The 27642-nt window shown below is 44.7% G+C and overlaps 1 protein-coding gene across 1 annotated transcript in view; it reads right to left on the reverse strand.

The window, feature by feature from the left end:
• Positions 1–27642, reverse strand: part of RPRD2 (regulation of nuclear pre-mRNA domain containing 2) — a 2300864-nt gene that overhangs the window by 1457068 nt on the left and 816154 nt on the right. The window contains exon 4 of the mRNA XM_044079912.1: positions 20994–21049. Coding sequence (XP_043935847.1) covers positions 20994–21049 — 56 coding nt within the window. The remainder of the gene's footprint in view (positions 1–20993; positions 21050–27642) is intronic.

Genomic DNA, 27642 nt, shown 5'->3' on the forward strand with positions numbered 1-27642 from the left:
AGTTTTACTGCCAGCATTTCTTTTTGGTTTATGTGCAGGTGCAGCTGGTCCTGAGTCCACAGTCCTTGTACGCATTTGTCCAGCATGTGTGCCCCCCATCCTATGTCTGAGGCGTCCGTTGTGATGGTTTGGTTTGCTCGAAGGTTGTGGAAGGGTAAGCCTGGGTTTGACTGGCATGCCCGAGCCCACCATAGGAACTCCTGTTTTAAGCATGGGATTAGTGGTATTTCTGTTTCTAAGCTGTGCCTGTGTTGAGACCATAAATTCTTTAGGTACCACTGTAACTTTCTCATATGCAGTCTGGCATGTGGGACCAAGATTATGCATGATGCCATGAAGCCCAAGGCCTGCAGAACTTTTCTTGCTGTTAGTTTGTTCTGCTTTGTTAATGCCAAGAAGTAAAGAGGAAGCTCTTTTTGTTTTTCTGCAGTTAGGAATGCCATCTGTTTTACTGTGTCCAATTCCGCGCCCAAGAAAGTTCTCGTCTGGGATGGTATCAGCCTTGACTTTTGTAAATTGACTGTGTATCCCAGGGCTTGTAGCAAGTAAATGACCCTTTGTAAATCTGTTGTCAGCTTGCTTTTGTTGTCCGCTTGTAATAGGCAGTCGTCCAGGTATGGATAAATTTGGATTCCCTGTACTCTGCAGAGGGCGATTACTGATGCCAGGCATTTTGTGAATACTCTGGGTGCAGTAGATAAGCCAAAGGGCAATGCTGAGAATTGATAATGCTCTGATCCTGCAAGAAATCTGAGGTATCTTCTGCAATTTGGTTGAATGGGGACGTGCAGGTATGCCTCCTTGAGATCTAAAGTTACCAGCCAACACTCCTTGCCCAGCATGGGAAGAAGTTGCTGTAGGGTCAGCATTTTGAATTTTGGGACAATGATGTATGTGTTTAAGATGGACAGGTCGAGAATAGGTCTCCAGTTTTTCTCTTTTCTTGGTACTAGGAAGAGTCTGGAGTAGAATCCTTTGCCCTGTTCTGTTATTGGTACTCTTTCCACAGCTCTCATTTTTATTAATTCCGCTATCTGGTGCAGGGCTTCTATTTTTTGATTTGGGGGGCAGGTTTGGCATTCCTCTTTTTACTGGTAAAGTGTGGAAGTGGAACCGGTAGCCTTGGTCTATAGTTTGCAAAATCCACTTGTCTTTTGTGATATAGTGCCAATTTTTCGAGAATAAGGCTAACTTTCCGCCTAATGGTGCTGCTAATTGCTCCCTGGTAGGCGGAGACAGAGCCAAGTCACTGTGATTGTCCGGTTGCAGTGGCAGTGGTTGTGTCTGTGCCTCGGTTATTGCCTTGCCACTGTCGTCCTCTGTAGGCACCTCCTCTGGATTGATTTCTGCCCCTAGAGCGTCTGTTCCTGCCCCTTTGTGATATCTTGTGGAGTCAGGAAAGGACCAATTTTTGGCAGGCCAGTTCCTGCTAAACCTTGGGGGCTGAACCTGTAGGAAATCTTTAACTGTTTGTACAGATTTTGCCTTCTCTTCCATTTTCTTCATTACCTGCTGGGCAGGTTCCCCAAATAGACTGGCCTTATCCATAGGAGCATCCAATAGCTTAGCTTTAACATGATCCGGTAAGACCTGTTCTTTCAACCATGCATGCCTTCTTATCACTGTGCCAGTCATGGCTGATCTAAATGAAGCCTCCAGTGCATCATAGCCACATTTTAAAGAATGGTTACTAACCTGTTGGATGTTATTCACCATTTCTAATACATATTTCTTATCTAAAGATTCATCAGAGGACAGCCATTTAATGAACTGATCAAGCATAAACTCTTGGTATTGGATCATGTGAAACTGACAGTTTAAAGCTCTAGCTGAGAGAGTAGCAGAGGTGTAGACTTTTTCCCCATCTCTAAGGACCTGGATTCCCTTTCAGAGGGAATAGGGTTTTTGCTGTGGTCGAGGCTACTGCCTTAGGCCCCTGGGATATAGTTTCGGGTCTGCAAGTGGGGCCTTGTATAGGTGGTGATGAGTGTCTGGCACCCTGTAAAATCTATCTGGTTTGGCAGGGGCTGGAGGTAAAGAATCAGGTGCAGTGCAGACATCATTAAATGCATCGTCCACAACAGACAGGACAGGAGGTATAGCTAAGGGCCTATGTTGTGGTAAGTGCAGAAAAGTCCTAAGCCTTTTTCTTGAATCAGAGAAATCTTGTCCCTGCCATTGGAATTGTTCTCTCATGGCATGTAAGGTTTCCCCAAAGGAGAATTCCTCTGGTGGAGAGGCAGCTGGAATAGATTCTTCAGCCTCTGAATCTTCATAATTGGAAAAACGAGCCTCTGGCTGGTCTGTAATGTCTGAGTCATCCGCAGAATCATCAGAGGACACAGGCTCGGGGGGCTCTGCCCTAGGTCTCTTTTCTGGGGGCTGAGATTGGGATCCCCTAATTAAGGATATTAAATCTTCTGCCAGAGTAAGCATTTGTGAACTGGAAGTGGGCCTGAGTGAGGGTGGTTTAACAGGCACTGATTTAGCTGATTTGGCTGCTTTAGCCCTGGCAAAGGCCTTAATAGACATGGCTGCAGGAGGCCTAGCAGCACCACGTGCTGGGGTAGAGATATCCAAAGGGATGGTGTCTGATAAATCAGTAGGAACCACAGTTGTAGGCAAAATTTCTGAGGCTGATTCAGGTAAGGTAGCAGGAGCCTCAGTAGTAGTCATGGATTCGCTGAAGATTGACCAGTTTTCTCGGTTTCGCCGAAACGGAGACACTCGCGGCTTGCTTAACCGTGGTTTCGCCGAAACCGCGGACCGCGAGTGTCTGTCTTTTTCTTGCGTTTTTTAACAATTTCGGTAGTCGCAGGATCCGACCGCATAATGTCCGCAAAATCTGCGCCGAAACACTCTTCAGCAAACTCCGACCCACGCCTAAGCGTTCGCGGTTGAAGGAAGCACAGGCGAACAGGCTGCTACGCCGTGGTCTGGGCCTAAGCAAGGCAAACAGTAAGAGTGGAAATCTTTATGAGGTATTTGTTTCCCACAAGTTAAACAGTTATTGACTTTTTCTGACATCGGCTGAGGCAAGAAAGAGTCCCCAACGGGGTACTTAGCTTTTTAGAAGTCTTCGGAGTAGTATTCGGTAGTAGTAATCTCTGGATCTGACCGACCGGCACTTGCGAACAGCTTCTGCTTCGGGCACCACGCGGCAAGAAAGACTGAGGAAAATGGTGTCGGCTGATGCCTTTATACCCGAAGACCAGCAGAGATGACGTCGGGTGAAGTGCGACATCAGCCGAAGCCGGACCCAGACTTTGGAATCCGGCCGACCGAAGGGCTGCCTGACGACAGGACAACCCATTTGTTATGACTGCAGATGCATCCATGAAGGACATCATCCACAAAGAGCGGATTCAGGTTACGAAAGAAACCAAACAGAAAACCTCTTCCATCTGGATAAGTAGGATTTCCTGGCCTCCTGCAGGACCCTAAGCACTTCCTCATATAAAAAGGTGTCTATGTGGAAACAAAATCCTATTGCCCACAGTGACAGTTGAAGAGTGGGCAGGTGGGGATGGATGACAGATTCCTTGTCTTGTGTGAGTAGGCGCATCCTGTGAGGTAACTTGTGATAACTGCCCTTGACTAAATGCAGAAGAGGAAACCAATGCTATCTCAGCCAAAAGTGAGTCACCAACAAGGTTTTGGGAGCATCCTTTTGTATTCTGAACAGGAATTTTGGAATTAGGGGAGGGGAGAAAAGGCATAAACATCACCCTCCAAGAAAGGACAAGGGTAGCCACCATCCAAACCAGAGGACCCAAGACTTTGGCACAAAACAGAGGAAGATGTTTGTTCAGAGGAAAAGGCAAACAAATCCATTTGAGGAGTATCCCACTGGTGAACAATGTCCAGAAACACACCCCTGTAACCCATTCGTAGAATTGAGTTATGGACCTGTTCAGAGAGTCTGCCACACCATTTTGACATGATGGAAGGTGAACTGTTTGAAGAGTCGCTTGATACTTGACAGCTAGTTCCCACACTAGGAGTGCCATGTGGCAAAGATAAGACCTTGTCTTCCCGTTTGCTGACATACCATATCACTGTGGTATTGTCTATAAACATCTTGAGAGGTCCTTAATGCTGAAGCCGTCTTTCTGTTGATGAGGCAACCAGACTCCTTGCACCCTTAGGGAACCTAAAGCTGCTCCCCATCCCATGTCTGAAGCATCTGTGAACAGCTCCTAATAGGGAAAAGGTGGATGAAAAGGGAGCCCTGGACTGAGTCAACTGATGAGTCCATCACTGAAGTTTCTGCTTGAGACATGGAAGAACAAGAACTAAAGATTAAAGGAGATGAGAATACTAAAGCCAAACTAACTTTAGAAACTAGTGAAGTTTTCTCATGGAGAGTCTGGTAAAATGAAGCATAGGAATGACGGAAATCATGACCCCCCAGTGCTCTGAGAAATTCTCCTGCTTTTACTGAGGTCAAAGGAAAAAGGGACTGAAAAAGGAAAAAAAAAGAAGTTATGTTCTTACTATAACATTCCATCTGTGTTGTCGATCTTCATTCATTCTTGACAATTGGGTTTCGGTTCCGACCTCAGAACAGACTCAGACAATATAACAAAGCTTGTGCCAGCCAAAAAACTCTCGAGCTAAGATTACCCATACTGCCTCTCTTCCCTTCAGATCAAGTTTGCCTGTAAAAAAGAGTAACAGGTTCATAGGTTGGTACTTGGCTATCAGCCCTAGGGCCATTACAAGCCTAGTCATAACAATTTCTTATTTCTTCCCGCAATATTTACTTCCCCTAATAAAGCAGAGGCTTTGCCTGAGCAAATGCCCTATCACATAGCCAGGAACACTTCCAGACCTCCAGAAGTCTTTGGAGGAGGTAAGGAAGGTGGGATGTCAAGAATGAAGATGACAACACAGATGGAACATTATGGTAAGAACATAACTTCTTTATCTGATAATGTTAATCATTTATTCATGCCAGTCGGGACAGAGTCCCTAGCTATGTCCTGGGAAGCCCTATGGAAGAATATTCCTGAGCACCATTGAGCCAAGGGATGCTCTGCCCCTGGAGACCATGTCCAATTTGTAATGAGTGATAAAGGTACGAGGGGTCGCCCAAGCAGCTGTTGAGCAAATGTAGTCCATAGAGGCTCTTGAATGAAAGGCTACTAAAGTGGAAAGTGACCTGGTGGAATGAGCCTAGACTTTAGCTGATAAACTCATTTGATTCTGTTGATAAACAAAGGTGATGCAATCTCTCAACCATTTTGCCAAAATGACTTTAGAAACTGACTTGCCCAATTTAGGCCCTGAAAGACAGGAACAATTGGTCCAATTTCCTGAATGAATTAGTCCTAAGTAAAAACGTAATTGTCTATGTACATCTAATAAATGCAAACAATATTCTCCTTTGTTTGAAAAATCTGGGAAGAAAACTGGCAGATCAATGGATTGATTAATATATGAATTTGAGACAACTTTTGGTAGAAAGGAGGTGGTTAATCCGAAGGGATACTCTCTCTTTGTGATAAGAGATGTATGGGAACTTTACACACAAGGTCTGCAATTCTGACAGTCTCCTGGCTGAATTGATGGCTACCAGGAATAAAGTCTTCCAAGACAAAAATTTTATAACAGGTGGCTGCTGGCTCAAAGGGTTGGTGAATCAAAGTTTGTAGGACTAATGTCAAATGCCAAGATTCAATGTGTTCTTTGAAGGGTGGTTTTAAATGCATGACTCCCTTTAAGAAGGTTTTGCAGAGGCAGTGAGATATTAAAGAAAAATCGTCAAAGCCATTACGAAAATTTGAAAATAGCTGCTAAATGGACTCTGATAGTAGAAGCTGAGGCTCCTGAATGGAGTAAGATTGAGAAATATTCCAACACTATTAATCGGGGCTGAAAAGGGGTGAAGCCCCCCACCCAGAGACCAGATTACAAATCTGTTCCACTTACTATGATAAATTTCCCTGGTGGATGGTTTACGGGAAGCCAGAAGTATCTTTTGTACTGGGGAAGATGGATTATTCTGCTTGGCCATTACCGGAAGTGGAGGTACCAAGAGGTCAGCTTGAGACTTGGTAGGTTGTGGTGGACCAGCTCCTGTGGATGAGATAGCAGTCCCGGAGTCGGGTCCAGAGTCCACGGGCGATGAACTAGGTCAGGCCAAAGAAAGGAGAACCAGACTTCTCGGGGCCAATAAGGTGCAATGAGCATTCCTTTGCTTCTCAACCACTGCGCTTTCTTTACAAACTGTGGTATCAGGGGAAAAAGAAGGAAAGGCATAAAAGCAGTCCCAGGGGCCAATCATGTACAACAGCATCCCTTGAGGGACTCCCCCTAATGGGGGATTCGGGCAAAGTATCTGATGCATTTGTGGTTCATGGGAGATGCAAATAGCAGCAAGGCTGACCCCAAAGACGAAAAATCTCTGTCACTACCACGGGACTGAGAGACCACTCATGAGGCAGGAGAATGCATCTGCTCTGTTTTTCCACAATCACAATGTAATTCCCAGGAATGTGTGTTGCTATCAGAAAGCAGTTGCAGGCTATCGCCCATTGCCATGCTCTCATGGCTTCCCAACATAACAGATCGGATCTGGTTCCTCCCGGTTTGTTGATATATCAGACAACAGACATGTCTGACTGGATAGCAAATGTCCCTGACAGAAGGGCAGATTGGTATGCTTGCAACGCCAGAAGCACTGCTTCTCAGTTCTAGGATGCTGATATGCAAAGTGGCCTCTAAGGGGGGCCAAGTGCCTTGGAGTCTCTTTCCTTGAAAATGCCCCCCACCCCATCAAGGATGCATCTGTGGCACTACGGCCTTGGGTTGAGGGGGAGGAAAGGGGTGACCCCATAATTCCTCTTCTGGCTTCATCCACCAATTCAGATCCTGCTTGCAACGGTTTGTTATGCAGACTGGGTGAGACATGGGGTGTGTTAATAGAGACCACTGTGATGCTAGGAGCCACTGGAGCAGCCTCATGTGGAGTCTCACCAGGAGAACTAGTGTCGCTGCCATTGACCCTAGTAGTTGGGAGCAAGCAAGGTGGAACTTTGTCCTGAGAGAGTATCGCTTGGAGTCGAGACCTTAGCCTTTGTAATCTGTGATGAGGAAGGGTGACAAAACAGGATCTCATGTCGAATGTTGCTCCAATGAATTCTAAGCATTGAGTGAGTACCAGTTTTGATTTCTCTTTGTTTGATATACCTAGGAGCCCTGCCTGTTGTCAGGTGTAGTGCAAGGCGTGAAGCAGAAGATGCATGGTGGGGTCAGTAAGGAGCCGATCATATAATTAAGTAAACACCCAGAATCCTTGTAGTCTCAAGGGAGCTGTTAATACTGCCATACAGTTAATGAACACTCTGGGAGCTGTGGAGAGACCAAAGGGCAGTGCTCGAAATTGCTAATGACTGGCTCCCAGCTGGAAACGGAGATAACTTTTGGAGCGTTTGTCCATTTTTATGTGGTAATACGCACCCTGAAGATCTATCGAGCACATCCAATCACCCTTTTCCAGAAATGGAAAGATAGACTGAATTGTGACCATCTGGAATTTTGGCTGCTTGACAAACTTGTTAAAGATACCGAGGTCTACAATTGGCCTCCACTCCCCCGTCTTGTTTGGCACTAAAAAGAACCTTGAGTAAAATCTGAAACTTATTTGGTCTGGTGGAACTGTTTGGATGACATTTTTTCGAGCAGTTTTATAATTTCTTGAGCTGCTGCCTCCCTCTGACTGGGTGGAATGTCAGGGATTCGCTGCGGCCTCGGATAAAGATAGAAGGGGATATGGTAACCTCTGGGTAATTATCTCCTGCACTCAGGAATCTGATGTTATTGAGTGCCAGGCTAGGTGGAGCAGAGAGAATCGTCCCCTGACTGCTTCCAGAGGCAAGCAATTGGGCCACTCTTCAGAATCACTGATAGGGCTGCCCAGAGAAGGAATCCATGGAACCCTGATTATGCAGGCCTTTTCTGCCATGGGAGGGGCGTCTTCCTGATGAGTTCCCCCCTCTGCCCCAGGGGGAAAAGTCATCACATGTCACGAAAAGGTCCTTGGGACTTCCTGAACCACATCTTTCCACTTCTCTAATTCCTGGAATAGGATCATTGAGGGGCAGAAAAAGTACGCCCACATCAGACAGGGTCTTTCCGTCCTCGTCACACCTGGCTAATGTGTCTAACTTTTGGGCCAAACAGAGAACCATCAATGGGAGCGTTGACGAAGGAAGACTTGAAGAGGTCCGCAAAGTCGGACAAGCGCATTCAGGCGTGATGTTTCATGACAACGCCTGCACCCGCTGCTCTGGCTGCCCCTTCAGTTGTATGTGCAATCAACCGCACGGATGAGATAGAGATGGACTCTAGGGCGGTAAACTGGGAGGTAACCTTGTCGGGTACCTCCTTAGATACTGTTCCTGCTAAGGTTTCGGAGAGTTCTGTGATCAGGTCCCTTTGAAGATGGGTAAAATGTGCAAATAATTCAACAACTATATGGCAAAGGTCACTGAAGCATAAACCCGCTTCCCTAATCTATCCAACATCTGAGATTCTTGGTTTGGATGATGGACAGTAGGACTCTCCTCTGCGAGTTCTTTCTTCGTGGCCACCATCACCACCATAGCATCTACTGCCAAACCTTTGTACCAGTGGGATTGATCCTCTGGAGAGGAGAGTATTTTTTCATGTCTCCGGGGGGTTGGCTCAATGGTGTCAGGGGCCTTCCAAGCACGATGAGCTTGACTAACTCATCTGCAGGCGGGGTCACCCAGGAAGCAGAGGGTCAGGCATGGAAAGCCTGCAAGAATAGGGATTCCTCTGACGAAGGGTTGGTGGACTTCCAGTCATCCCTCTGTTTTAAGACTTCTAGGATGTCTCCAAAGGAGACATCTTCAGGGGGAACTGTGGGGACCCTTCCTCTTCATCATAATCCATAGCTTCAGTGAGACATTCCTTAGGTGAATCAACGTGCTTTCTTATGTATGATCTCTTACTGGATGGCTCATCAAAGTGAAGGTCTAGACAGGACACCGAAGAGACGGTACCCTGCGGTAAGGTATCTTGCTACTCCTGTGCCCATTGCCCCAGTGTAGTAGACTGGGACAAATGTGATCCAGAGGAAATGTAAATATGACATTCCGGCACTGAGGGTGCCAACAGTAAGCCTGCTAAGGCAAGCACTCTCTCCATAATCTGGAAAACGGGCCCACCCAAAGAGGGATGGGAGCCCGGAACTAAGAAAGACAACCAGTGAACTGGAGTCACACTCTACTCCAATGAGCCTGCCTCCAGAGAAGGAGACATGAGAGGACTCAAAGCTGTCAAAGCAAATGGAACCGTAGACGGCCCCGTGGAAAAAAATCTGTACTGTACTAGGGATCCCGGTGCCAGCAGCCAAATCACAGCCTCATGGGTGGGTCGGCTCCGACTGATCAGAGGTCCACAGAGTAGGTTCTGGAACCATAGTGAGATCCACCAATGTTAATGAAGAAGCTGGCACCAGGAGGGGTGCTGGCATCGAGGGCTCCAAATCCTGTGGGGATATTGAAGGAGAAAGATAAGATGGAAACTGTGGAGAAAAAAACCTCAGCACCAGGTGGGAGGGAGGTCCTAGAATGGGGTTAGAATGCCTCTAGCTGCTTAGAGCTGATTCACAAGTCTCACTACATTCAAGCTCCAAAATGCTCCTGGTGGAATGAAAAGACATCCCAGATTGAGATTCTGGCCAGTCAATAAATGGACTGATCTGTTGTCCAACAAATGGGTCAATGGACAGGGAATATAGAGTCCTGGCTAAAGTGTCGACCTTCAGTACAGTGGTTGAATGATCAAAAGATTGAGATGGGGGAGGAGTGACCACTTTCAAGGGAGAAGCTACTGTTGGTGCCAAGAGGGTCTGTACTGTGGCGGTTGTCGTAGTTGGTTCCATGGTCAAGGATGGCAGAGTGGAGGGGTTCCTGGGCTCTGGTGCTGAGAAAGATGTCTGTGCCAGTTTCGATGTTTAATCTTCATTTCAGTATGAACCTGGGCTTTACACATTTTCAGTTCAAGTGAATGAGGAACGGTTGGGACCAAGTGGCTCTGCTTCTGTGATTCGTTCCTAGGAGGTTTGACATCTCCACCTCAGATAAAGCCTCCAAAAAAGTTTTTTTTTTTAATAAACCCTTTAAAATTAGCTTATTCCTACACTCTGCTAAAGTGCAGGCACTAAAGCCCTTACAGAGCTCACATGGAGGTTGGACCTGCAAATGTGGGACTACTAAACAACATATGCAGGAAAGATGCCTATCGTAAGTGACCATCTTCCTGCCACATTTGTCACACTATTTAAAGCCAGTAGTGTCTTTTTTGTCAGCCATTTTAACAAGCACAAATCACCAGACAGTCTCATGTGATCACAGATACACACAGTCATAGAGGAAGTTTTTTTTTTTTGTTTTTTTAAATATTAGCAATGGTAATACAGGTATACCCAGAAGAGTAAGACAAAGAGGTAGGAAAGAATACTGACAATGGTATTAGAGACTACCTAGAGGTAAGACGGAAGGGAGGGGCTTACAACAGCTATGGTACAAAGAAATACCAGAAAAAGGGTAACAAGTAGGAAAAACACTAGCACGCCAAGAATAACTAAATATAAAGGCGTGACTAAGACTAACTAGAGGTTTTAGATAGAGAAGTAGCAATTTTTGTTTGAAAAATGGTGAAAACAATTTAACACAGCTTGAGTGCAAGCCTAACACGTCTAAATTCTATGCGGCAAACGAGATCTGAAGGGAAGAAAGGCACTATGGGTAACCTTAGCTCGAGAGTTTTTTGGCTGACGCGAACTTGTTTTATCAGCCGAGTCAGTCCCGAGGTTGGAACCGAAACCAAACTGTCATGGATGAAGACTGACATCAGCTTGAGAGTTAGGGCCTTGGGAGGAGGCACAGATGCCAGCATAGGAAAGGGTCTGGACCTGCACCCCATAAAGACATGATCCTGAGGAGTCATAAAGGACTTTTTGAAATGTACAGTGAACCCCAAGCTCTGCAGAAGGTAAAATGCAAAATGAAGACTTTGCAGCAAATTCTCTGCAGAGGATGCCTGAAAGAGGTCGTCCAAGTAGGAAAAGGCTTGGATCCCCCTTAGCCTGCAAAAAGCAATCACAGGAGTGAAGCATTTGGTCAATACCCTTGCTGCAGTAGAAAAGCCAAAGGGCAAAGCAGAGAACTGAAAATGCCAGGAAATAACAGAGAAACGTAAAAACTTCCTGAAAAGAAGATGAAATGGAATATGAGACACTAAATAAGCCTGAGGATGCAGATGAGGGAACAAAGTCTGAAGGGATAATCAAAAAGAGGGGACCTTCAGAAAAGTGTTTAGATGCAGGAGGTCCAGAATAGGTCTCAAGTGCCCTCTTTCCTGGACACCAAATACATTCTGGAGTAAAATCCCTTCCCACTGTGGGAAACTAACTTCCTGAATAGTTAGAGTCAAGAGACCCCAAAGCATCCTTGGAAAAAAAGGCAACTCTTCCTGAGGGGGCAGAGATTTCCAGACTATAAAATACCCTAGGCAGACAATGGACAGAACTCAGGAACCCTGAATAATTTTAACCAAAAAGGAAGAGAGGGGGAAAGAAAGAGCAAGAGGAATGTGGCTGAGAAGAACAAGACAGTCAGATAGCACCTGGTTTGTCAGCAAAAGGAGACTTCTGTGGTACAGATGTTTGGGTAGCTTTATCACAGAAGGAGCCCCCTTCTCACTCTTGAGGGAAAGGTGAGACTGCCTACGGATAAAGGCTGGGTTACTGGAGTCAATTTCTCTGAAATTTAAGCACAGGAGAAACAAAAACATGATTAACTTCCTGTAAGGCCTTTTCCTTATCCTGAAGGGACAAACACAGAACAGCAGCTTCACCAAACAAGTGTTTGTTGTCCAGAGGAGCATCCATCAACTTGGCCTTATCAGGCAAAAGTTGAAGCCGAAGGCTGATGCATCTCCATCAGAGAACCAAAGGAGCATCCCTAAAAGAAGCATTGGCTGCGCCACAACTACACTTAATAGAGTGGCAAGCCACCTGGGATGAAGTCCCTAACAGAGAAAGAGCAGAAGTCTTCTCTCTAGAGTCTGGGAGATCAGAACTTACCTGACAAACCTGGGAAAGATGAGCCAAAATGTGCCTGGACATAGGGGTCTGATGCTTGACGGCCTTAAAAGCGAACCTAGTACTGGTATAAACCTTCTTACCTAGACTTTCCAAAGTTCTGCTGTCCTTATCAGAAGGAAGTAACTTAAAAGGCAGCAACTGAGATGGCATGTCAAAAGCCACAGACACCACAGGAAGGTCAGCAGAAGGGCACCTATAAAGAGATTCACAGTCCTCAGGCACCCTATAAAACCCATCAAGTTTCTTAGCCGCAGGGGGCTGGGAATCAAGAGTCTTAGACACGGTAGAAAAGGCATCCAAAATAGAAGGAACAGCAGATGGTCTAAGAGTCCATTTGCAGGAGCTTGGAATACCTCTTCTGTATCTCAGAAACCTGTGCATAATCCCATTTAAAAAAACTATATCATTCTGGAGATTGTGTCCCCAAAAGAAATTTCCTTAAAAGGAGTGTCGTAAGTAGTAGATTCCAGAATCTGAGATGAGTAAGCAAGGGGTTCTTCATCTGAATCCACCTATTCCTCAGAAGAATCCTGCTCCCTGGATCTTTTAATGGAGGACTGAGGGCTGGAACAGATACTCAAGGAGGAGGTTTTCAAAGTCATCAAAGAATTAAACAACCTCCAAGTAAAATCCTGCCATTTACGCTGCGTGTCCTTAAAAGCTGGAGAAACATGCTTAGTTTTTTGATTCTTCAAGGAGACAGCTTCTTTATAAAACTTAAAAGGTTCCAACCCTGGATGGCGTTCAATAGTAGTAGTCGGAACTTCCTCCCTGATCAAAATCTGAGGAACACCCCTAGTCCCCTCAGAAATAATCAGCTGCAGTTCCCCCCTCAACATCTGAAACAGACACTTGCAAGGCCTCCAAGGGCGTGCATGAAGCTGGATCCATGCCAGCCTCCGAAACGGTCACATCAGTAGAATCCAAATGCAGAGTTGGGCAAACCTCAGGGCTTTCACTTGCCTAAGGAGAGACGTCTGGCAGAGGTTGCACAGCAGAAGAATCAGACCTAGACTTCTTGGCCTTCTTCACGGATGGCAGTCCTTCAGAACAGGACGTTCCTACCATAGTGTCTTTAGCTAAAAGCTTAAGACATTGATCACAGGAGGTTACTAGACTAACTCTCACTACACCTTTCTAAACATACTGGAAAATATTAAAATACAACCAAACACCCCAATACTGGGTGATTTCAACTACCCTGCCATTAACTGGCTACTCAAGTCAGAAGTGACAAACTTCATGACACCCATGCAGACGGGAACTGAAAGATCGACAGCCGAATCCTACACTAAGGCACTGTACGAGCACATCCACTCATGCATGAATTGTGCCATCCCAAATAGAACCAAGATGCTCTCTTCCAAAAAAAGGAAGCCAAGCTGGTGGTCCCCTGCCATAAACAAACTTTACAACAAAAGGAAGAAACTGTTGCATAAAAGAGGAAAATCCCAGGATGCAAAAAACTCCCTTACCAGCCTTAGTAAGAAGCTGAGATCCCTCATAAAATCCTCCAAAGCTAGTTACAAAAATAAAATTGCCAAAGATTCCAAAGACAACCACAAGGCATTCTATAACTATGTCAAGAATCTAAATGGCAATGCTCGGATCTCCTCTGAGCTACAACAGAAAGGCATTAAATATACTGATCCCTAGGATACCGCCAATATCCTGGCTGATCAATTCAGTGCCAACTTCACCCCCCTCTCATCCCCTAAATGGCCCAGCTCAATACCGGAAGATTGCCAAATCCCAGTAATAACTGCCACAAAGGTAAAAAACACACTCTCCAAAGCTAAGAATACAGCATCCATGGGACCAAATGACATTCCGGGCTGTGTACGACATGAACTACAAAATGAACTGGCACCTCACCTAAGTGTCATGTTTAATCATAGCCTCACCTCAGGCTTTGTGCCCACTGAGTGGCACACAGCTACAGTTATCCCACTCCACAAGAAGGGGATCCACCTTGGATCACAGGAACTACCGCCCCATCAGTCTGACGAGCCTGATCTGCAAGGCCATGGAACGTATAGGTTCATAGGTAGATACTAGGCTATCTGCCCTAGGGCATTTATAAGCCTAACCAGAGTGTATTTGGCTTCCGCCTCCCTATTAGATTAGCCTACTGTGCCTCAGTAAATTAGGTCACATAAGGTACCATTTTAAGATTCGTTTACTGTGCCTCTGTCTAGCAGGGACACAGAAGAAATCCCAGGGGTGAATTTGCAATTTCCCATCCACGCATCCAGATTTCGCTTGAAGAGGGCCAGCGAGGGGCTATGTCTAACATGAATTGGGATTCTATTCCAGAGTGAGGGGAGCCTCTGGGAAATGAATCTGTCCCTCCAGCATGTCCTATTTATTTTTGTGCTGAGGTTTAGGTCCCTGGAGCGTGTAGCTCTAAGGGACTTGGATTTTTTGAGGTGGAGCATGTCCATTAATTCTGGGTTTGACATGGCTTTGTACATCAGGCATAGATCGCCTCTGAGTAGGCGGTAAGCAACTGAGTAGAGCTGGAGTTTCTTTAGTCAAGCTGCATAGGACATCTGTTTGTAGCCCATGATCCTCTTGCTGAGGTACTTTTGGGGTCTCTCCGGTTGCTGCAGGTGTCGGGTAAGGTACATCCCAAAAGGGGCATTGTATTCAATTATGGGCCTGATGAGTGACGAGTAGAGGGGCACAATGACCTCTCGATCTAGATGCGAACCCTTTCGTGATAAGGTGGGCTAGATAGAAGGTCTTTCTAACCACTTTGGCAACGTGATTATCAAAGGAGAGATTACTATCTACGTTGGTCCCCAAATCTCTAATTACTTCTTCCATACTTAATGGATTTCCACCTATGTGGTAATTTGTGGGCACCTTCTTTTTCCCAAAGGGGGATGACTATGCACTTTTTAGCATTTAGCTTGAGGCCGTGGCTCTGGCACCAAGCATCCGTCTCTGTGAGACCCTTTTGGAGAATGCTTGTGCCAGCTGGAGATTCGATTATGGCCCCCAGTTTGCAGTCATCTGCGAACTTTGTCAGCCATAATCCCCCTGTGTTAGCCTGAACCTCAGAGAAGTATATACCGAACAAGAAAGGTCCCAGAACTGAGCCCTGTGGGACGCCACTTGTAACTGGTTTGGATTCGGACATGGCCCCTGCGATTCTGACCATGTGGGTTCTATCTCTGAGCCAGTTTGCAACCCATCTTGTGATATAGGGGTTGATATTTAAGCTGGTAAGCTTATTTATGATGCCCGAGTGGGGTATTGTGTCGAAGGCTTTTGCGAGGTCCAAGTAGGCTGTGTGGACTACCTTGCTGTCATCTATGGCTTTGGTAACTGTTGCAAAGAAATCAACTAGGTTTAAGAGGCAAGATCTGTCCTTAAAAAAACGAACTGGGTAGGGTCCAGTGTCTGGAGGCTCCCAATGTCTTTGTTTATGAGTTCCATGATAATACGCTCCATAGCTTTACAGACCAGACTAGTCAGGCTTATGGGGCGACAGTTTCCGGGGTCCGTTGTGGCACCACCTTTGTGGAGTGGGACCACTGTAGCTGTACGCCATTCTTTGGATACATATCCTGTAGTAAGGCTAAGTTTGAACAGTGACTTAATGTGAGGGTTCAGTTGTTCTTGGAGCTCATGTAAGAGACAGCCTGGGACACCGTCCGGTCCCATAGATGCTGTGTTTTTTTGCTTTGGAGAGGGCAGCTTTCACCTGTGCATCTGTGATGTCAGGGAGGTTACATTCAGTTGGGATAGGCATTTGCTCCTTTGGGGGGAAGAAGTTTGCACTGAATCTGCCTGCCAGGATGTTGGCTATGTCTGTAGGTTCGGTATATTTTGTACCGTTCTGCAACAATTCAGAGCATATCTGGGAGTTTCCGCCCATGTTCCTGACATAACTAAAGAAGGCCTTGCGATTATCTTTAGTGTCTAAGGCAATTTTTCTTTCAAAGCTGGCCTTTGATGATTTTATGAGGGATCGAAGTTTCTTGCCAATACTGATCAGAGATGCCTTCCCTTTTTGGGATTTTGCTCTGTCATGTAGTAGCTTCCTCCTTCTGTTGTATAGCTTATTTATGGCCGGGGTCCACCAGACCGGTCTCCTGTTTTTGGAGGAGTGAGTCTTGGTTTTACTTGGGATAACACGATCCATGCATTCCCGCAGGTGCTCATAGAATGCATTTGTAAAGGATTCTGCAGATTGGGCTGTATTATCCTCTGGCCCAGGGGCTTTGAAGGATTCCACCTCAGTCTTGAGAAGTGCAAAGTTGGCTTTTGAGAAATTCTTTACAGTGATTTCCTTGGCTGGGGGTGGGGACGGGATATGGATGTCCAGGGAAATTTGTTTATGGTCTGATCTTACCAATGAGGGGTGTACCTCTGGTGTGGAACAGAGTCCCCATGTTGGTGATGACCAGGTCCAATATGTTGTTCCCTCTTGTGGGAGTGGTGACCAGTTGTTCCATTGCGTTAGAGTTTATAAAGTCAAGGAACTGTTGGGTGAGGGTGTGTGGGCTTGAGTAGCTTTCCCAGTCAACGCTTGGGTAGTTGAAGTCACCCAATAACATAGTGTTTGAAGAGACCTTCATATTCTCCAGTGTTCTCAGGAATGCCAAGTGGGGTTCCTGTAATGGGGAGGGTGTTCTGTAGCAGGCTACAAACTGAAAGGCAGTTTTGCCCGCTGTTAGTTGCACATGGATGGTTTCCGATGCTTCGTGCAGTGCCACTAACCTGGAGGTGTAGGTATCTTTGATGAATATAGATACTCCCCCTCCTTTTGTGCTTCGGTCCGAGTTTTGGGGCCGAAACGCATGGTATGAGTTATAACCTGGTAGTGCTGGGGTACTCTCAAGAGCCTTGAACCAGGTTTCTGTTACTGCACAGACATCGATTTTCTCCATATTGAGGAGAGCCTCGAGTGCGTGCATCTTGAGGTTTAGACTTCTGGCACTGAGTAGCATTACCTTTAGTATTTTTATCCTTGGGTTGTCTATGGAGGTGGGTTTGTCCTTTGAGCCTTACCTAAAAAAGGCACTATGGGGGTGGCAAGAGCCTTGGCCAGTATACGAAAGCCTAAGGGTGACAGGTGCAAGCCGTCCCTAGCGAAGCAAAGTGGCTTGTCGAGCATGTCATCCCAGGCTGACAGACACTGGATCCCCTTTGAATGACACCAATACTTTAGCCAATTGTTGAAACTGATCATTTTGTCTTTATACTGTGTCATCATTCTTGGTGAGGGCAAGATGCTACTCAAGGTCAGGGTCATACCAGCCTGGGCTACATGGTCAGAGAGCTCCTCTATGTCTCTTTTCATGTAGTCCGGGGAGGTACGTCTCAAGTCATTCACACCAGCATGGACAATGACGGAGTCATACTTGTACTTGCTTTGGAGTGACCCGAGTGCTTGCATTATGTGGCGGATCCTGGCACCAGACAGGCAGCTTACAGTGACCTTCGCCTTGTTCAGTATGGTGAGCAGGACGTCAGTGTGCTGGACAATAGAGTCCCCTATAACAAGTGTATTTGGTGTGTTGTTTGGCCTTAAGGGCTGTGACTGTGAGGCACACTGATTTTGTGAGATATGTGATTCATGGGTATTGTTGAGGGGTGGCTATTGCTTGGATATCTGCTTAGGAGGTCTTTGCTGTTTACGCAGATTTTTATTTAGAGCCTCGAGTATGTTTTTGTGTGTTTATGTGTTGGGTATGCAGATGCAATAGGTCTGTGTGAGACTGGATTTGTGGTGTGGGTGGTTACCTTTTCCTCCTGACTGACTGTGCCAGTCTTGGGTTGAGAGAGCTCTGCCTCCAGTTTCGCTGTGTAACTGCATCTCTCAAATGTATTAGAGTTTGTTGGAAGGAGGAGAGGGTTGTCTGTGTACACAAGGCAATTGTAACACTGCCTCAGAATTCCCAGATTCACCAGCTGGACTGGAGAGTAACCTTGAAACTGACCCTTGGACAGACCAGATTAGTATAGGGAACTGTTTTTTTACTGATCAGATTAGGGAAGGGAACTGATTTTTCACTTGATCAGGAAGGACCAATCGGGAGCCTAATACTTATGAGAAGTCAAGGAGGGAGTAGTGCTTTAGTTAGTGTTTCCTTATAAGAGCTGAGTAAGTGCAGGGCTTTAGAAAGATAAGAGTTATTACTTTGAGAGTTTGAACAGTTCTAAGGAAAAAAGGGAAGAGCAGACTTTGTGCAGCCTGGAATAGTTTAAACCTGTTTAGGCGGCGCTGCTCAGTGCGCCAAACCACGCAAAAAGAGAGTTGTAGGGTTTTAAGAGAGAGATCAAGGAGTTTAGAATTGACTCAAAATGGCCAATAAAGCTACAGCTTCTAGGTAGTAACCACTCCTCCAGGAACAGGCAGGCTGTTCAGTGTTAACCACTCCCACTGGTGAACAGAGAGACTTCCCTTTAGCCCAAGCAACCACTGGCATTCTAGAAACTTCCAAACAGCAAATCTGTAACTGAACTTTATTAACTTTCAGAAAGTGAGAAAAAAGCAAGATTTTTTTTTCTTTTCTTTTTGTTGTAGTTTAAAGGTAGCAGAGATACACAAGCAGCAAAATGATCACAACAGTGCAATAAATGACCCCACACTTGAGTGCTAGGCCAAAATCAGGTAAAATGGAGTTTTGAGAGAGAAAAACGATTTTAAATTAAGTGCAACACAGGAAATGCAGTAAACACGCTCTAGATGTGTTCCAAGTACTGTTACTGTTACAGATATAAACTTTAGCAAGCCGGAAAATGCCAAAAAATAGGCGGCAAAGCAGTAAAACTTAAAAATCAGAAGAAAATACTTAGAATCACAAAAGTGGCTCCTTTTCTTCTCTCAGCGTTTTCTCCCCTTGGTAGGTGCTTCAGCAACAACTAGCAAGCCTGAAAAGACGCCAAAACCATGAGGCAGCCGGGTTTTAAGAGAGAGAGATCAAGGAGTTTAGAATTGACCCAAAATGACCAATAAAACTACAGCTTCTAGGTAGTAACCACTCCTCCAGGGACAGGCAGGCTGTTCAGTGTTAACCACTCCCACTGGTGAACACAGAGACTTCCCTTTAGCCCAAGCAAGCACTGGCCTTCTAGAAACTTCCAAACAGTTCAGAACAGCAAATCTGTAACTGAACTTTCTTAACTTTCAGAAAGTATTTCCAGTATTATCATGGAACTTATAAACAAAGACACTGGCAACCTTCAAACACTGGACCCCATCCAGTTTAGGTTTGTGAAGGGCCGATCTTGTCTCCTGAACCTGACAGACTTCTTCAAATCATTCTCCAGAGCAGTGGATGAGGGTAAGGCGGTCCACAAAGCCTATCTGGACCTCGCCAAGGCCTTTGACACCATCCCCCACTCTGGAATCATAGATAGACTTAATAAGCTGGGCATTAATCCCTACGTCACTCGATGGGTGGCCAACTGGCTTATTGACAGAACCCACACTGTAAAAGTAGCAGACTCCAAATCCAGCTCCAGACAAGTGGAGTACCTCAGGAATCAGTCCTGGGACTGCTCTTGTTTGGCATCTACTTCTCTGAAGTACAAGCCAACACTAAGGGACTCTGGCTAACAAAGTTCGCAAATGACTGCAAACTGGGAGCCATTATTGAATCCCCAAATGATGTGGATACTCTACAAAAGGATCTTACAGAAACAGATGCCTGGTGCCAGAGCCATGGGCTCAAGCTCAATGCCAAGAAATGTATAGTTATCCCCTTTGGGAAAAAACATGTACCCATGAATTACCACATAGGTAGCAGTACACTAAACACCGAAAGTGTGAAAAGAGACAGAGAAACAGGTGGACAGTGGCCTCACCTTCGATAACCACATCACCACAACAGTCAGGAAATCCTTCTATGTGGCACACCTCATCACCAAGGGCTTTTCATCCAGAAAAAAAGGAGGTCATTGTCCCACTATACTCATCCCTCATTAGACCCATTATAGAATAAAACACCCCGTTTGGTATGTACCTCTCAAGACATCTGCAACTAGAAAGGCCGCAGAAATACCTCACTAAAAGAATCACAGGCCTAAAGCAGAAGCCCTACGCTGACCGCCTTAAAAAACTCCAGCTATACTCTGTCGCATATCGTCTACTCAGAGGTGATCTCTGCTTAACATACAAGGCCATGTCAAACCCAGAGCTCTCACTTTCATCAATGCTTTAACTATATTACAAATTTATTTAAGAAATGAAAATTTTGTACACACTCGAGTTTTTCTTTCTTAATTTATTAAAAAATGTATTATAGCATCTGAGAATGGACGAACACGTTCAACATGGAAACTGCATATGGAACTGGAGGCCATCTAGTAAAAAGATTACTGAAGATCCACACACCCCCCAGAAGATTTTACAATCCAACAGGTACCCAGAGATTTTTTAACCTTCTGTATGTGAAAACAGTCACGGACGACAAACACCACAAATACAAATTTCATTTGTCTGTCAGATATCACCGAAGCAACATGTACCACCACTACTTGCGAGGAAAACCCAAAAAGCGAAAGCATGCAGACTACTATGGTGATAGTACTTACACCTATTATACTGCGTGCCACTCTAATGCAATGTTTAAGACCAATTAATACATATATGCAGCTTCCCCACCAGCAAGAACCTCACCTTCTATAAGCTTAGGCTTCCAGCTCCAGTATGAACACATTCAGAAACTTTTCAAATCCTAAGTAGAAATACCTTCTGAATAACAAAATAAATACCAGTTTTTGAAAGCCACACATCACACTGTTGCAAGTTACAAACCAGTGAACATTTACCACAATCTGATCATCCAAGATAAATCAGCAAATACACTTTACAATATAAAATATCACTTACACGAAATTCAGCAACAATGTCAGATTTGGAGATAGTTTTCTTCACAGGTTGACTCACTGAAAAAAAAATTGTATCATCATATACGGCACTTAAATTATGCTTTACATTTAAATGAATACACAACTTTCATATAATTGTTTTACATGCAATATCTAGTGGCTGACTAAGCATGAGAGACTTCAAAGTAAAAAAAAACACCCTGTAGGTGTGGCCTAACCAGAATCTGCAGCTATCCTCGATACCCAGTAGCTGTAGTTACGTCAACAATTTATATCCACATCATCTCTAGCGGGAAGGAATAACTGCAGCTGGGTCATGGCTAGTTATGGATAATACCTATGAATTTTTACCACCACTTTTGCTCAAGCAGTGTTTCACAATCAAGATGCACAGTTTGAGCGTGTAAAATACACTCCAAAATCATTCACAAAGCAATGCAACTAATTTTGCACTTGAATGGTACACTATCATGGTATCCTTATTCAAATTTGCACCAAGCTTAAGCTTAAACTTAGTACTAGTAAAACTCTATTTAACCATTCTGCTGATCAGTTAATACTCATTGCATATTAATTCCTTTTTCAAGAGCAACTCAAACAAAATATTTCAGTAACTTGCTCAGAACTGCACAAGTCAGTCGTATCTGTACTTTCTATCAGTGCAATGACTCTTCCTTACCCTGCAGGACACACTACCATACACTAAAGCTCAATTTTAGGTTTGCAAAACATCTGACAATTAGGAATGGCATACATCTATATTTGTTTAAAAAAGCATGTCACTAGATCTGAAGATGAAAAAAGTACAGTTATATTGTCAACTTACCGTGTTTCTGTATATATTTGTGTGTGATACTGCTGCAGTCATAACACCAGGAAATGTGGCACTGGGTGGAGGTTTGGACCAGCCACACTTTCAAAGGCAAGTAGCCCCTCCTTCTAAGCTAGCATATCACCTTCTCCTCTGATGCCTCCATGCTCCCAATATACAGGCCAACATACTGCTGGTCATCTTCGGGTCTCTCTCATCCTACAACTGTACAGGCTGGAAATGTATAACCACAGACTTTTGTGCTCCTAGGAAGACCCAGATTGACTTTAGCTGCCTGTGAGATGCTCACCGTTCTCTGTGCAAAACTAAAAGACATACAGTGAGAAGTGTGCAATGGTCAAGACAAAAGGAATAGAAGGGTACGATATGTACCCATTCCAACTTCAAAAGGGATGGTGGGTGTGAAATGGACTGTAGTGATGACCATAAACAATTAAAGTTGACTGCACAACCGTACTATGTTCAGTGTATGGTTCACTACTGCAGTCATGTTACAAAGGGAAACTACCAGATCCAACAGTCACTGTAGCTAGCACAGGAAGGCAGTGGTTCACATCTCTAATGGTAAAGCAGTGTATTCCAGTCTTTACTATTTGGAAACGGTGTGGGCAGAGGGCAAAGTGGCTGCTGCTAGGATGTTTTGTGTATTTAACCTTTTAGGAAAGCTATGCTGGTGGTTGAAGCACTAGGAAAATGAGACAATACTTAGTCATGCACAGTCTTTCAATTGTGTTCATGGCAGAAATGAAAACAATGAGCTACCCAATTTGAAACAATCTGTCGGAATATAGGTAGGCCTGTCTTATACTCAGCAAATGCTACAAAAAGTTGTTCAGTTCTTCTATATAAATATTTCAGCACTTATACCCCAGAGAAAAGAAACACAGATAATTAGGGTGAATGACTACAACCTTGGTGATTACTTTTGGCATAAAGAAATGGGTTAGTACACAAGGTAACACTGTTCTTTTCAAGTGCAAGAAAAAAGTCCCTTACTTCTGAGAAGGCTGCAATTCTGATACCCTTTTAGCTGAGGTAACTGTTACTAGAAAATCTTTTCCAAGACAGGAATCTGATAACTGCCAGGGCTATGAGCTCTAATGGGGTTACCTTTTCCAACATTAAAATAAAGGGCCCAAGCTGAAGCAAGACTCTACCAATGTGGCCTGAAATGTGGAATGCTCTCTCAAGAACTGTGACAGTCTGGAAGTCAGGGGGTATCCAAAGGTATGCACAGGTTGAAACAGCTGACAAATATGCCTTTAAAGAAACGCATTTTAAGAAGAGAGAAGAGAGCCTGGATATGTACTTCAAAACCATAAGAGCATTCCCCCCTTAATTAGGGTGCAGGTTACTTTTGTGGCACTTGGAGAGAAGCTTTTGCATTTAACGAGGCACAATTTTCTAGCACTTTGATCTTCTATCCTCCTTCATCTTAGAAAACTGCTGTCTAAAGAGAAGAACACACAAATCCTCCAAAATGCCAAATTCAAGTTGAACAGACGAGTGTATTAGGAATCCCTCACATCTGTCTATTGAAGCAGAAAGATCAACTGTTCCTTGGCCATTAGAATAGGTAAGAGAACCAGTCCTGCCTTTGCCAGAAGAGCTAATTCTGGCCTCTCCTCCCTTATTTTTAGAATTACCCTGGAGAGCAACGGAAGGGGGTGGGAAAGCATGGAGGTACAGAACACTCCAATCCATTGCAGTGCCTTTCCTATTGTGTGCTCTGGAGGAGAATTTGTTCCCTAGGGAAACAGAGGTCTCTGACTATTACACCCTATCTATCCCACTACAGATAGAATGCATTCTCTATTGAGCATCCATTTGTGCAGTTCATCGATATCCTGTTCAAATGGTTGGCAATGGAATTGGTTCTCTCTCGGTATGCATGTGGCTGACTGCTGAAGACTGAAGCTCAATGCCAAGTCCCACATCTGCACTGCCACAGTCTATAGATGGAAAGGAGCAGGTGCCTCCTTGCTTCTCGATATCCCAACATTGATGGAATTTGCCTGTCTCCACCTTCAGAGCTCCTGGTCTCCAGGACATCAGAACATCATGGTTAACAGCAAGCAATGCCTTCACAATTATGTGAAGCTTGCTTTCTGGATACCTTGCACCCTTCAAGGCCCAAGGGGTGTGCTCCCTCATGCTTGACATGAACCATCCATAGTAGGAGGTCTTACTTGGGGTGAGCTGTCTGAACAGTTGCTACTGATTAGATAGATATACAAACTCCAACTCCTCTAACATATGGTAACAAGTCATTATGGTTTCTAAGCACTGGTGGTGTTAAACTCAGATTTCTCATGTACCGCTGCAGTTTTCTCATATGTAGCTTAGCAAAAGGCATCAGGAAGATGGTGGAGGCAATGCAGCCAAAAAGGCAAAGCAACTGCCAGGTCATCCACTGTCATTTTGCAAATACTGCTTTTTGAAGATGTGTGTGAGGAGCACTACCACTCGTTACATAGGCAAGGCTGCCTTGAATAGCTTTGTGTCCAGGAGAGCAACTAAAATGGTGACGCTGTAGCTTGGGGGGGGGTCATCAGGGGGTCAAGTGAGTCTTCTATAAGCTGACAGCGATGTCTACAGCAGTCAGGCACTGCAAGGTGTACTCCAAATCCCTCATCATCTCCTGCATGGATTGAGACCAAAGCAAAAAGTATGTTACTACTTTATGACATTTGTATAATTGTCAATATTCTGTGGAGCTTTTCTCCCCAGGCCTCCACTGAAAAAGGGCTCTTCCAGGCCCAGTGGACTATCCCAGTCATCAAACTGTAATACAATAAATAAATCATCTTCTAAATAAGGGCAGGCATAAATGCCCTTTGTTTTGCAGTGTGCTAATACTGGGACCAGACATTTTGTAAATATTCCTAGCAACAACTAAAACCAATGGACAAGGGGGTAAACTGGAAAAGACCCCTTAGCACAAACCTCATGAATTCTCTGTGACCATTAAACTGGAATATGAAAGGCATGCATTGTTTAGATCCAGCATTACCATAAAGGTCTAAAAGCTTAGCATGGGGAGCAGCACCAACAATTTGAACTTGGACACTTTCAGAAACATGTTTAGTCCTGTCAAGTCTAGAACTGGGTTTCTAAGTACCTGTCCTTACAGACTATTGGAAAGAGCCTGGAACAGTAACCCACCCTATTTTTCCGCTAGGGAATACCTCCTACTGTGCCCTGGGAAACATTTCTCTCAGCATGGGTAGTACAAGCTGCTCTTCACCCATTAGTACTTTTGGGACTCACTTTTTTCTTCTGGGTTTGCAAGGAAAGTACAGTTGTGTACCTACCATAAATGTAGATGTTCAAGTGTATTCACTGTTGCAGTCATTACACTTGGGTTATTGTGCTGGCAGGCTACCCGCAGTCGGCCTAAATTCCAAAGTCCTGGTCTGGTGTCGGTTGCTGTCGCCTCTTCCCTGACGTCAGTGCACCAGGGGTATATAAGATGCAGCCGACGCCATTTTCTTCAGTTTTTCTTGCCCCAGATGTCAGGTGCCCCCAAAAGGGCAGGCTAAAAACATTACTTTTAAAAAGCATGCACTAAAATAAACAATACTTTCATTTACAAGCAAATACACCACATAGGTTGTATAGAATAGAGAAGTACAGATAAGTCCCAGCAAAGAAAGGGGGGTGGTGGGTGGGTAAAGTACAGTTTTGTACCTACCATAAATGTAGATGTTCGAGGATCCACATTGCTGCAGTCCTAACCATTGGGTAGTCCGCTGTCCAGTCGGCCCGAATACCAAAGTATATGGCTGACGTCGGTCAAGGCGCATTAGACTGACGTCAGGACGTCAGGGTACTAATGCGCATGACCGACGTCATATCCTCAGTCTTTTCTTGCCCCAGATGTCAGAAGACCCTAAAAAGACAAGGCCAAAACCAAAAACACCAAACACTCCTGCACCAAAAATATGTACAATACATACAAAATTACAAGAGTATAATCTCACCCACACAACCACCCCTAAACACAGAGGGGAAGGAGGGAGGGTAAATTGGACTGCAGCAATGTGGATCCTCGAACATCTACATTTATGGTAGGTACAAAACTGTACTATGTTCTTCATTCCACATTGCTGCAGTCCTAACCATTGGGTAGAATCCCAAAGCAGAGGTAAGGGAGGCTGGCAAATCATAAGGAAGCAGGAGCTGTCAACATGCCTTGCAAAATAGCTGTGGCAAAACCAGCCCTAGATTTAGAGTAGAGAGGAAGGTGGTAATGCTTAGAGAAAGTATGCACTGAACTCCAAGTAGCTGCCTCCAAAATATCCTTAGTTGCCACTCCCTTAGAAATGCTGTTGAAGTGGCAGTAGCCCTAGTGGAATGAGGCCTAATCCCAGCTGGAATCTCCTTGCCATGATGGGAATAACAAAATGCAATGCAAAACCCAATCCACTTAGAAATAGTTTGTTTTGACACAGGCTTGCCCTGAGAACTCAAAGCAAAAGAAACAAACAACTGCTTAGACTGCCTAAAATCCTTAGTCCTGCTTAAATAATAACGCAACTGCCTGTGCACATCTAAAGTGTGCAAAATCTTTTCCCCCTTATTTTGGGGATCTGCATAGAAAGTAGGCAAATGAATAGTTTGGTTTAAAGCCACACTAGAAACCACCTTAGGCATAAAAGAAGGATTAGTACGTAATGATACCCTATCCTTATGGAAAATCAAAAAAGGCTCTACTGCCATAAGGGCCTACAATTCAGAAACCCTTCTTGCAGAAGTAATGGCCAACAAAAAAGCAGTCTTCCATGACAAGTATTTCAATTCAGCAGTAGCCGCAGGCTCAAAAGCTTGTAGAGTAAGTTTCTCCAACACAAAATTGAGATCCCAAGCAGGAGTAGGAGCTCATTGGGGTCTTATATTCTTTGCCCCTCTAAGAAATTGCTTGAACAAAGGATGCGAAAACAATGGTGGGTCACAATCATAGTGAGCTGAAATTGCTGCAGCATGAATCTTAATGGAAGAGAAAGACAAACCTTTGTCCAATAACTCAGTAAGATATTGAAGAGCCACACTCAAATTAGGCTCAGAAATCTCCAAATTCTTTGCTGCACTCCAAAATAAAAATCTCTTCCATTTTTCTGCGTACACTTTCCTTGTACTAGGTCTTCTGGCTTCCATAATCACATTTAAAACTTGTTGAGGAAGTTGAGACCTGCTGTGTTTCAAAACAGAATATGCCAGGCTGTTAGATGAAGAGAGTGAAGCTTGACATTGAGCAGGTGACCGTCCTTCTGAGACAACAGGTGTGGAAATCAAAGGTAAAGGCCATGGAGGCTTCCTTACCAGACTCCTCAGTAATGGGTACCAGTGTTGCCGAGGCCAATCTGGAGCTATTAAAATCATCCTTGGCTTGTCTTGTCTGACCTTTAGGAGCACCTTTGGGAGAAGAGGCAGAGGTGGAAAGGCATACACATGAAGATTTTTCCAACTGAAAGAAAGAGCATCCACTTTCCAAGCTGTGTGATAAAACTTCTTTGTGCAAAACTTTGGCAGCTGGTGGTTTAGTGGAGAAGCGAACAGATCTATGTCTGGAGTTCCCCATGACACTGTCAATTTCCGAAATACATGAAGATCCAGTTTCCACTCGTGGGGATCCATGATTTGTCTGCTTAACACATCTGCTAAGGAGTTCTGTGCTCCCGGCAGAAACCTTGCCTGAAGAGTTAGTTGCAAGCTGAGCGCAGTCTCCCATAAAATCATTGCTTGCCTGCATAACGGGTAAGAATGTGTTCCCCTTGTTTGTTGATGTACCACATGACAGTTGTGTTGTCTGTTAGAA

The sequence above is a fragment of the Protopterus annectens genome, chromosome 8.part0 (assembly GCF_019279795.1).
Source record: "Protopterus annectens isolate FY-2018-M chromosome 8.part0, PAN1.0, whole genome shotgun sequence".
Classification (NCBI taxonomy): Eukaryota; Metazoa; Chordata; order Ceratodontiformes; family Protopteridae; genus Protopterus; species Protopterus annectens.